The 12,510-nt window shown below is 38.3% G+C and overlaps 1 protein-coding gene across 1 annotated transcript; it reads right to left on the bottom strand.

Moving 5' to 3' along the window:
• Window positions 1–438: 438 nt before the first annotated feature.
• LOC110487757 (uncharacterized) lies at window positions 439–8,994 on the bottom strand. The gene is made up of 6 exons (XM_090198122.1): window positions 8,966–8,994; window positions 8,430–8,599; window positions 1,908–2,273; window positions 1,613–1,729; window positions 1,391–1,452; window positions 439–698 (listed from the first exon to the last, which is right to left on the bottom strand). The coding sequence occupies exons 1-6, from the start codon at window positions 8,992–8,994 to the stop codon at window positions 567–569; spliced, it is 876 nt and encodes a 291-aa protein (XP_090054248.1). The 3' UTR covers window positions 439–566.
• Window positions 8,995–12,510: the final 3,516 nt, after the last annotated feature.

Raw genomic sequence — 12,510 nt, 5'->3', positions numbered from 1 at the left:
TATTATACAAAAAGAGGAATTTACAAAATAGTATAAAAATGCTTCTTATGACTTGAATCATGAATAAAATGGTTTAATCAACAAATTGACGATGACGGACAGTAAGAATTTGACCTCTTGTCAAATGAATAACAAACAAAAGACACTATTCTAGAAATATTCAGTGATATACAATTCTAATGATAATACCACGACATTCATTTATAGTTATAATTTGATGCGTGTTAATGAAGGAACAAAAATGATTTAGCACATATAAACCCCATACGATAAGGTTCCATTCAACCTTTTGCTCAATGTTACCAACATATACATAGATATTTAAAGATGAAGTCCCTCCTGCTACCAGTTGACATCAGCTAGCTCAGAGTAAGTGGAACACTATTTGAGCAGAAAAAATGGTTGTAATTCCATTGTGTATGGTATTGTATTGGGAAATTGTATCTTACATTTGTAAAATTTCATACAAGAGCAATGTCCTGAGATTTTCTTAACCAAAACTTACATTTTGTCTAAATGGAGACGCTTGACTGAGATAATTTAGTCTATGCTGTATCTGAAACAGTTCAATCCCAGTCTGAGTATCTGACATCAGAGTACACACTCTCCTGTGGTGTCTCTCTCTTCTTTCTTCCTCTTTTAGTTTTCCTCTTAGAGAAATGCAATGCAGCATAATTTAACAAATCTGTGTTTGGCACCTAAGGAATAGAGTACAGTAAATAATGAATATTGTACACAATAACAGAAAAATCGAAATAATAACATCATATGTTCAAGGGAAATGTGCATTCAGAGGCTAGGATTCAATTTAAAGTACAGGGCCCTGGACCGCTGACAATGCAGCTTTTTTGTGAAGCGTGATTTAACACAGATCTAACGTGGATCATATTTTAATGTCATGTTTTTTTCCTACTTGTTAATTAATGAAAGGCTTTGGCTATGCAAAACCAAAGTTTTAATAAAACAAAACATTTCTAAAGTATTTACGTTTTAATGACCAATACCTAAAAATATATTTTCAGCGTGTTGACATTGTTCAATATAATATTTGAAGTTACACTACAGATTTCTTGACAATACATAAGCTAGTGAATATGAAAGTAATTTAACATTTTAAGACAAACATCTAAAATATAAAAAAATTAAAAAATATCAACCACTTTTTGGATCAACTGAGAGTTGGCTAAATAATAGAGGCAGGTTAAAATTAACAACATATTTAAATACAGGTTTTCTTTATGACAAACAACAGTGCCGCAATATCTCATGAGTTTCTGCTGTACTTAGTGATTTATTCACAAATTGTTCACATACACACTAATATACACACTCCTGTAACAGGCAATGTAACTCTTGTTTTCACACATAGGATAATATAGATGTTACATACCTGACCACTTGACTGCTCTGATGAGAGGTTATCATCATGGTGAATATGCTGAGAGACACTTGCTGTATCAACAGATAGAAACCCAAGCATGAAAATGGAGATTAAATATACAGTATAACATTAAGCACTCAATCAGAACATAAAGTGATATTTTACTTTTAAATGAACATAGCTAACACATTTGACACAAAACAATGTATATGCATGTATAAAATGACTTACCTTTACAATGATCACATGTTTGTCTCTTGTTTTTGGTACAAGAAAGAATAAAAATGACAATCACACACACAGCCACTGCTGCTCCCAAGCTGAGGATAATGGGATCCACTGTGCTTCCTTGTACAAAAATAGATTTAACAAGCTTTTTTGATTGATGTTAAGCTTGCATAGTTGATAACACAATTTATTTTGCTTTGACCCATTTAAACTAAATAATGGTATCTACAAAATACGCTTGAATGTTTGCATAAAGATTTTCAAGAGAAATGTATTTTTTCAATTTAACAAGAAGTTGTACCTTTAATGGTGTTAAGTTTGGTTCCGTCGCCAAACAGGATCTCCCCACATGTGACCACAGCACAGTAGTAAGTCCCAGCATCAGAGAGACTGAGGTTGTTCTTGGAGAAGCTGTAGACACAGCTTTTTGTAGGAGAGGGAGTCTCAGGGCTCTTCTCACACTCATCACTCCTGTTTTCAGGGGTGTAAATTACTCCTGGATGGGATTCTCCTGATCCAGCTCTGAACCAGTACACCCTGTGTAGTCCTGCACAGGTCTCAGAGAGTACTGTACACTGTAGAGTCACAGAGTCTCCTGGATGGACTGGGTCAGACACTGGCTGTTGTTCTACAGTCTGGTAGTGTGACCTCTTCTGACTGACACCTAATTGATGTTGTTTTTATGGAAGAAATGTACGTGTCACGTGAATACACACTTATTGCAGTTTGGCTTTTTAGAATCATATGTATGCAACACACACAGCATCAATAACTATGGATAACTTAACAAAACTGTTGTGATAAACATTGAGATAAATCATATTTCTGAAATAAATTACCTTTTACAGACAAAAATGTTCCATTTCTAAACTTAATTTCATACACTGTTCCTATTCCACAGAAGTATGCTGCCTCATCTGATCTGCTGATATTGTTGATGATGAGAAGATATCCAACTTTTACTTTCTCCATTGTGAAACGTATGTTGTTAAACTCCCCATTAAGAACAAAATGTGCAGATTTTTTCTTTTCCACAGTTGCCACAACTTGGGGCATTTGACCAGCAGTTTGCTTGTACCAGTACAGCCATTGGAAATAATCAATTGTCTCTGAGAAAAAACATGGAAGAGATACAGACTCTCCGAGCTGAGCTGTGGTCAGTGGAATCTGCAGAGGAACTTCTTCAGAGTGAATCAAGACTACACAAAAATAGAATGAAATCAGTTTGTCAGCTATGTTATCCATTCCATCAAACAATGAAGAAAAATATATACAAAGTTGAAATCGGAAGTTTACATACACTTAGGTTGAAGTCATTAAAACGAGTTTTTCAATCACCCCACAAGTTTCTTGTTAACAAACTATAGTTTGGCAAGTCGGTTAGGACATCTACGTTGTGCATGACACAAGTAATGTTTCCAACAATTGTTTACAGACAGATTATTTCACTTATAATTCACTGTTTCACAATTCCAGTGGGTCAGAAGTTTACATACACTAAATTGACTGTGCCTTTAAACAGCTTGGAAAATTCCAGAAAATGATGTCATGGCTTTAGAAGCTTCTGATCACATAATTGACATAATTTGAGTCAGTTGGAAGTGTACCTCTGGATGTATTTCAAGGTCTACCTTCAAACTCAATGTCTCTTTGCTAGACATCATGGGAAATTTGCCAAGACCTCAGGAAAAAATTGTAGACCTCCACAAGTCTGGCTGATCCTTGAGAGCAATTTCCAAATGCCTGAAGACACTATGTTCATCTTTGCAAACAGAAGTATGCATGTATAAACACCATGGGACCATGCAGCCATCATAGCGCTCAGGAAGAAGAGGTGTTCTGTCTGCTAGAGATGAACGTACTTTGGTGAAAAAATGCAAATCAATCCTAGAACAACAGCAAAGGACCTTGTGAAGATGCTGGAGAAAACGGGTACAAAAGTATCTGTATCCACCGTAAAATGAGTCCTATATCGACATAACCTGAAAGGCCGCTCAGCAAGGAAGAAGCCGCTGCTCCAAACCGCCGTAAAAAAGCCAGACTACAGTTTGCAACTGCACATGAGGACAAAGATTTTACTTTTTGGAGAAATATCACCTGGTCTGATTAAACAAAAATAAAACTGTCTTGCTATAATGTCCATCGTTACCTCAATCCTATAGAACATTTATGGGCAGAACTGAAAAAGTGTGTGCGAGCAAGGAGGCCTACAAACCTGACTCAGTTACACCAGCTTTGTCAGGAGGAATGGGCCAAAATTCCCCCAACATATTGTGGGAAGCTTGTGGAAGGCTACCCAAAACATTTGAACCAAGTTAAACAATTTAAAGACAATGCTACCAAATACTAATTGAGTGTATGTAAACTTCTGACCCACTGGGAATGTGATGAAAGAAATACAAGCTGAAATAAATCACTCTACTATCATTCTGACATTTCACATTCTTCAAATAAAATGATGATCCTAACTGACCTAAGACAGGAATTTTTACTTGGATTAAATATCAGGAATTGTGAAAAACTGAGTTTAAATGTAATTGGCTAAGGTGTATGTAAACCTCTGACTTCAGCTGTATGTGTGTGTGTGTGTGTATATATATATATATATATATATATATATATATATATATATATATATATATATATATATATATATATATATATATGATATAAATGACAATTACTGTCATTAATTTTTTGCACTTGAATTTCCCACAAATATATTGCCATCTTAATTGCATCATATTGAATCTGAAGACATAACTTTTCAATCAGACATCATTATATGATCAGTTTTAAATGTTTCTCTCCAGTAAGACAGTACAGTATGGAACCGTTGGTTAAACTGGTACTTACAGATTTGACTGACTAACATCCAAACAAGGTTGATTCTGATCATCTTGATGTGTTGTAACAACAGTTGGTCTACAGTCCCCAAATGAAATTACTGGTGAGAGCAGACATGTAGGCATACATGTAGGCTGATTTGAATTCTAAGAATTACCTGATTGGTTGGAAAAAACTAAAGTTCAACATTTCCTGTTCCATTTCCAACCAATAAGCAGTTAGCGTAATCAGAAGACCAGCGATAACGCTTCTCTTACTTTAATCTGTTGGCTGAATGGTTTAGGCTTACTAATTGATACCATACTTATGTCATATGTCATTTTGATCATAATGCCTTTTGCATGGTTTGCTTGGCCTACCTATATGAGGAGAAGCCCACTCATCTTAGTTTGCCTCTCCTCAGTAAGATCTTAGCATAATCTCCTATGTAAATTAACTTCATAAAGTTACATTATTGTGTTTAAGAGATATTATACAAAATCTGAATTTATTTGATGCCATAAAAGTTTTTTAATTTCACCTTTATTTAACCAGTTAGGCCAGTTGAGAACAAGTTCTCATTTGCAAATATGACCTGGCCAAGATAAAGCAAAGCAGTGCGACAAAAAACAACACAGTTACACATAAACAAACGTACAGTCAATAACACAATATAAATATCTATGTACTGTGTAGAAGAGTAGGGAGGTAAGGCAATAAAAAGGCTTTTGTGTTGAAATAATTAAAATGTACCATTAACACTGGAGTGATAGATGTACAGATGACGATGTGCAAGTAGAGATACTGGGGTGCAAAAGTGCAAGAAGATAAGTAACAAAATGGGGATGAAGTAGTTGGGTATGCCATTTACAGATTGGCAGTGTACAGGTACAGTGATCGGCAAGCTGCTCTGACAGCTTATGCTTAAAGTTAGAGGGACAGAAGACTCCAGTTTCAGTGATTTTTTTTGCAATCCGTTCCATTCAGTAAAGAACTGGAAGGAAAGTCGGCCAAAATAAATGGTGGCTTTGGGGGTGACCAGTGAAACATACCAGCTGTAGTGTGTTGCTATGGTGACCAGTGAGCTGAGATAAGGCGGGGCTTTACCTAGCATAGGCTTAGAGATGACCTGGAGCCAGTGGGTTTGGCAACGAATATGTAATGAGCCAATCAGAGCATACAGTTTGCAGTGGTGGGTAGTATACGGGGCTTTGGTGACAAAACAGATGTCACTGTGATAGACTGCATCCAGTTTGCTGAGTAAAGTGTTGGAGGCTATTTTGTAAATGACATAACCGAAGTCAAGGATCGGTAGCATAGTAAGTTTTACGAGGGTATGTTTGGCAGCATGAGGGAATTCTTATGATCTGAATCATGAACAATTTGTTTTATTTAAACTTCAAGAACAAACCGAAGACACTATACTGGAAATATTCAGTGATATCAAATTATAAAGATAATACTTTAACATTTATTTATTGCTATAATTAGATGTGTGATAATGTATGGAACAAAAATAATGTTGCACATATCAACCCCATATACTATGGTTCCATTCAACATTTTACACAATGTTACCAATATGTACACTATATTTATGAACGTATGTGGACACCCCTTCAAATTAGTGGATTTGGCTATTTCAGCCACACCCCGTTGCTGACAGGTGTATAATATCGAGCACACAGCCATGCATAGACAAACATTGGCAGTAGAATGGCCTTACTGAAGAGCTCAGTGACTTTCAAAGTGGCACCGTCATTGGATGCCACCTTCCAACAAGTCAGTTAGTCAAGTTTCTGCCCTGCCAGAGCTGCCACGGTCAAGTGCAATTGCTGTTATTGTGAAGTGGAAACTTGTAGGAGCAACAACGGCTCAGCCTGCAAAGTGGAAGGTCACTGAACAGGAATACCGAATGCTGAAAAGCATACAAATTGTCTGTGCTTGTTTGCAACACTCACTACCGAGTTCCAAACTGCCTCTGGAAGAAATGTCAGCACAAGAACTGTTCGTCGGGAGCTTAATGAAATGGGCTTCTATGGCTGAGAAGCCATAGAAACCTAAGATCACCATGGGCAATATCAAGCCTCGGCTAGAGTGGTGTAAAGCTTGCCACCGTTGGACTCTAGAGCAGTGTAAACACATTCTCTGGAGTGATGAATCACACTTTACCATATTGATGTCAGACGGACTAATCTGAGTTTGGCAGATGCCAGGAGAACGCTAACTGCCCCAATGCATACTGTCAAGTGTAAAGTTTGGTGGAGGACAAGTAATGGTCTTGGGTTGTTTTTCATGGTACTCACTTGGCCCCTTAGTTCCAGTGAATGGAAATCTTAACATTACTCATGCAATTACATTCTAGGCGATTCTGTACATCAACTTTGTGGCAACAGTTTGCGGAAGTCCCTTTCCTTTTTCATCATGACAACACCCCATACACAAAGAAAGATCCATACAGAAAAGCTTTCTCGAGATCGGTGTGGAAGAACTTAACTGGCCTGCACTGAGCCCTGCCCTCAACGCCTTTGGGATGATTTGGAAAGCCGACTGTGAATCGAGCCTAATCACTCAACATCAGTGCCCAACCTCCCTAATGCTGTTGTGGCTGAATGGAAGCTAGTCCCCGCAGCAGTGTTCCAACATCTAGTGGAAAGCCTTCCCAGAAGAGTGGAGGCTGTTATACAAGCAAATGGGGGACCAACTCCATATTAATCCCCATGATTTTGGAATGAGATGATTGACGAGCAGGTGTTCACATACTTTTGGGCATTTACTGTACAAGGAGATATAAAGATGCATTTCCTCCAGCTCAGAGTAAGTGGACCACTCCAGAAGGCATTTTGAGCAGCAACATGGTTCTAATTTTATTAGGCTATTGTATTATAATATTGGAAAAGTTCATCCAAGAGCAATGTACTAAGATTGTATGAGTTTTGGTTAAAACATTTAGTCTAAATAGAGATGCTTGAAATATATAATTTTTGTCCATGCTGTAACTGAAACAAAGTTCACTCCCAGCCTGAGTACCTGACATCAGAGTACACAGTCTCCTGTGGTGTCTGTCTTTCTTCCTCATTTAGTTATCCTCTCAGAGAAATGCAATGCAGTTTAACATATCTGTGTTTGGCACCTAAGCAATAGAGTACAGTAGATAATAACTCCCTTGTGCATAATAACAGAAAAGTCAAATAATAACATTAACATCTTAAAAACCCAGATCTAAAATGTACCTATACGTTGAAATAAAACTATCAACCACTTTTTTGATCAACTGAGCCAGCCAAATTATAGCTGCAGGTTATAATTAACAATATATTTAAAGATTTTCTTTATGACACACAACACTGCTGCAATATCTCATGGGTTACTGCTGTACTTAGTGATTTATTCACAAATATACACATATACACTAATATACACACTCGTGTAACAGTCAATGTACCTCTTGTTTTCACACACTGGATAATACAGATGTTACATACCTGACCACTTGACTGCTCTGATGAGAGGTTATCATCATGGTGAATATGCTGAGAGACACTTGCTGTATCAACAGATAGAAAACAAAGCACTAAAATGGAGATTAAATATACAGTATAACATTAAGCACTCAATCAGAACATAAAGTGATATTTTACTTTTAAATGAACATAGCTAACACATTTGACACAAACCAATATATATGTATCTCTAAAATGACTTACCTTTACAATGATCACATGTTTGACTCTTGTTGTTGGTACAAGCAAGAATAAAAATGACAATCACACACACAGCGACTGCTGCTCCCAAGATGAGGACAATGGGATCCACTGTGTTTCCTGGTACGAAAATACATTTAACATGCTTTTTATGTTTTATGTTAAGTGATAACACCATTTATTTCGCTTTGACCCATTTAAACTAAATAATGGTACCTTAAAAATAAGCTTGCATGTTTGCGTTAAGATTCAAGTGTAAGGTGCTTTATCAATTTAACAAGAATTTGTACCTTTAATAGTGATATGTTTGGTTCTGTCACCAAACAGGATCTCTCCACATGTGGCCACAGCACAGTAGTAAGTCCCAGCATCAGAAGGGCTGCGGTTGTTCTTGGATAGGCTGTAGACACAGCTCTGTGTAGGAGATGGAGTCTCAGGGCTCTTCTCACAATCAGCACTCCTGTTCCCAGGGGTGTAAATTACTCCTGGATGGGATTCTCCTGATTCAGCTCAGAGAGTACTGTACACACAGAGTCTCCTGGATGGACTAGGTTAGCCTCTGGCTGCTGGTTGAGTCAGACCTCTGACCGTTCCCTAATTACTCAGAACAGAGTAATTTTCAGACGTTCAGATAATATAAGATAAACATATTTTACTGCAGTCTTTTTGTTAGCTGAGAAATCACAAAAGTGGCAGGCATTTGTTTTGTCTTTTTACTTAACAAATTGTCCAATAAATAGAAAGTACAATTATTTTACTTTTAAATAACAGAACTGTGCCATCTCTAAACTTCACAGTCATCTCTCTTCCAATTGCACAATAGTACATGACTTCTTCTTCTGGGATCATCTTCATGATAGTAAGGCGAAACATCGGTTGAGCCAATTTTACATTGGAGTGTGAATAATTAAATCCAGAGTGAAACACAGGCTCTGTTAAATATTTATTAATCGATGAGACAAGTTGTGGAATTCCTCCCACAGTTTGCTTGTACCAGTGTATTTGCTCATCGCTGAATTTTTCTACTGGGAAAACACATAGCAGTGTTACAGGATCACCAAGTTGAACAGTGATCACTGGACTGGAGCAGGTTAACACAGTCTACATCTAAATCAAATCAAATGGAAACAGAAACACAAGGATACTGTATTTATGCTAAACAAGACAGAACAATAGTCTGAACTTTTCAAATAATCGAAAATCAAGATGTGAAAATCATTCCAGATGTTTAAGATGTATTTTTCTTACTTTGTTTATTAACACTGATATCAAGATACAAGCCGAGACCCAGATGCAGACACAAGAGGCAGATGGTTGGAGTCGTACAGTGTTTAATAATCCAAATGGGTAGGAAAGAGAATGGTCGTGGACAGGCAAAAAGGTCAAAACCAGATCAGAGTCCAGGAGGTATAGAGTGGCAGACAGGCTCGTGGTCAAGGTAGGCAGAAAGGTCAGGCAAGGTCAGGCAGGCAGGTACAGAGTCCAGAAACAGGCAAGGGTCAAAACCAGGAGAACTAGAAAAAGAGAATAGAAAAGGAGTACGGGAAAAACACAGTGGTTGACTTGGCTAAACATACAAGATGAACTGGCACAGAGTGACAGGAAACACAGGGATAAATACACTGGGGAAAATAAGCGACACCTGGAGGGGGTGGAGACAATCACAGGAACAGGAGAAACAGATCAGGGCGTGACAACTGACTCAAGTTATTATTTCTTTTTAGATGGTATGTGTGTTGGCTGAACATTCTAAATGTCTATTTATCCTATCCTTCAAGAAGCTTGAACTATTTTGAATTGCACGGCACCCCAACAACAATATTTTTGATATACTACCAGTGATGAAATTGTACTTACACACTGCACTGAGAATAATCACAGCAACCCCTAATCTGACCATCATGGTATGTAACCTCTGGGGAGGTAGTGTTTATTTGGCCTGTGCTTAAATGAGAACCAAAGATCAAGTATTCAAACTTGAAAACATACCTCATTGGCTGGAACATAGTGTTTAATACTTCCTGTAAAATGTTCCAACCCGTGACATGCCTGTTATGTCATAAGGTTACCACTATAGTTTCATGTTACTCTATACTATGGTGTCTCATATATTGTTTATTTTGAACTGTCTAACTGTCCCGTTATCCACAGTACTTGTTTGTTGTTGTATGGATACATGTGTATAGATTGTTATGTACTATAGATGACTATAGTACATATATGGAAATAAGCTATATGGAATGTTTTTAAGAAGGTACCATACCATGCCAAGGATCCATTTGCTAAAATTATTTTGGGCCTTTCTGCTATTAGCCCATACAAACGCATTGAATAATACAGTGCCTTGCGAAAGTATTCGGCCCCCTTGAACTTTGCGACCTTTTGCCACATTTCAGGCTTCAAACATAAAGATATAAAACTGTATTTTTTTGTGAAGAATCAACAACAAGTGGGACACAATCATGAAGTGATTGGATATTTCAAACTTTTTTAACAAATCAAAAACTGAAAAATTGGGCGTGCAAAATTATTCAGCCCCCTTAAGTTAATACTTTGTAGCGCCACCTTTTGCTGCGATTACAGCTGTAAGTCGCTTGGGGTATGTCTCTATCAGTTTTGCACATCAAGAGACTGACATTTTTTCCCATTCCTCCTTGCAAAACAGCTCGAGCTCAGTGAGGTTGGATGGAGAGCATTTGTGAACAGCAGTTTTCAGTTCTTTCCACAGATTCTCGATTGGATTCAGGTCTGGACTTTGACTTGGCCATTCTAACACCTGGATATGTTTATTTTTGAACCATTCCATTGTAGATTTTGCTTTATGTTTTGGATCATTGTCTTGTTGGAAGACAAATCTCCGTCCCAGTCTCAGGTCTTTTGCAGACTCCATCAGGTTTTCTTCCAGAATAGTCCTGTATTTGGCTCCATCCATCTTCCCATCAATTTTAACCATCTTCCCTGTCCCTGCTGAAGAAAAGCAGGCCCAAACCATGATGCTGCCACCACCATGTTTGACAGTGGGGATGGTGTGTTCAGCTGTGTTGCTTTTAAATCGTCCTCCAATGACCCAAATTAAGAAAAAATAGTGTGTGATTATAGATGTATTCTCATGACTTACGACCCACCTCTCCTATGCCCGGGGCCCACTTTTGGTCCGACCTACAGTTTAAGAAACCTGCATTTTACCAAGAGGAAATTCCCTCCTGGTCTGAGGATGACATTGGTTCTATCTCATCATGAGAGTGTGATTCCAAATCACCTCTGCTACATTCACCCCCCTTTGACCTCCTACTCCACAAGAGACCAGCCTGCAGTTGGGCAACAATGTAACTGATCTGATTCTTAACGTGGATGTCTTGCTCTGGAACCCAACATCTTAACCATTACACTCTCTTGCTCCAATGGAGACAGTTAGGCTTACAAGTCTCAGGCAGGGTTACCGCATCACAGGACATGACTCCAATCATCTCCGCTATACCTACTAAAGTTCTCTATTAAAGACACTTATTTTGTTTTTAATATGATGTAAATACATTGAACAAAAATGTAAACACAACATGTAAAATGTTGGTCCTATGTTTCATGAGCTGAAATAAAATATCCCACAAATGTTTCACACACACAAAAAACTTTTTTCTCCCAAATTTTGTGCACATATTTGTTTACATCCCTGTAGTGAGCATTTCTCCTTTGCCAAGCTAATCCATCCACCTGACAGGTGTGGCATATTGAGAAGCTGATTAAACAGCATGATCAATCCACAGGTGCACCTTGTGCTAGGGACAATAAAAGGCCTCTCTAAAATGTGCAGTTTTGTCACACAACACAATTCCACAGATGTCTCAAGTTTTGAGGGAGCATGCAATTGGCAGCCATGTCCACCAGAGCTGTTCCAGAGAATTTCTCTACCGTAAGCCACCTCCAACGTAGTTTTTGAGAATTTGGCACTACGTCCAACCGGCCTCACAGCATGTGTAACCCAGGACCTCCACGTCAGCTCAGGACCTCCACATCCGGCTTCTTCACCTGCGGGATCCTCTGAGACCTGCCCCCCAGACAGTTGATGAAACTGTTGGTTTGCACAACCAAATAATTTTTTCACAAACTGTCAGAAACCATCTCAGGGCAGCTACATCTGTATGCTTGTTGTCCTCACCAGGGTTTTGACCTGACTGCAGTTCGGCGTTGTAACCGACTTCAGTGGGATAATGCTCACTTTCCACGGCCACTGGCAAGTGGGCTCTTCACAGATGAATCCCAGTTTCAACTGTACCAGGCAGATGGCAGTGTGGACAAGCGGTTTGCTGATGTCAACACTGTGAACAGAGGGCCACATGGTGGGATTATGGTATGGGCAGTCATAAGCTACGG

The sequence above is a fragment of the Oncorhynchus mykiss genome, chromosome 14, assembly GCF_057628025.1.
Source record: "Oncorhynchus mykiss isolate SJ-2025 chromosome 14, ASM5762802v1, whole genome shotgun sequence".
NCBI lineage: Eukaryota > Metazoa > Chordata > Actinopteri > Salmoniformes > Salmonidae > Oncorhynchus > Oncorhynchus mykiss.
Note: the sequence above shows the minus strand (reverse complement) of the source record. Positions and strands in the feature narration are given on the sequence as shown.

Bases quoted from the DNA above. Each gene is read 5' to 3' on its own strand.
- LOC110487757 (XM_090198122.1), bottom strand. From the start codon at position 8,994: ATGAAGATGATCCCAGAAGAAGAAGTCAT. The intron at 2,274-8,429 runs GTACAAATTCTT...AACATCAATTAG, and splicing joins CAAACATATCACTATTAAAG to GTGTCAGTCAGAAGAGGTCA. The intron at 699-1,390 runs GTATGTAACATC...TCTATTCCTTAG, and splicing joins CAGAGCAGTCAAGTGGTCAG to GTGCCAAACACAGATTTGTT.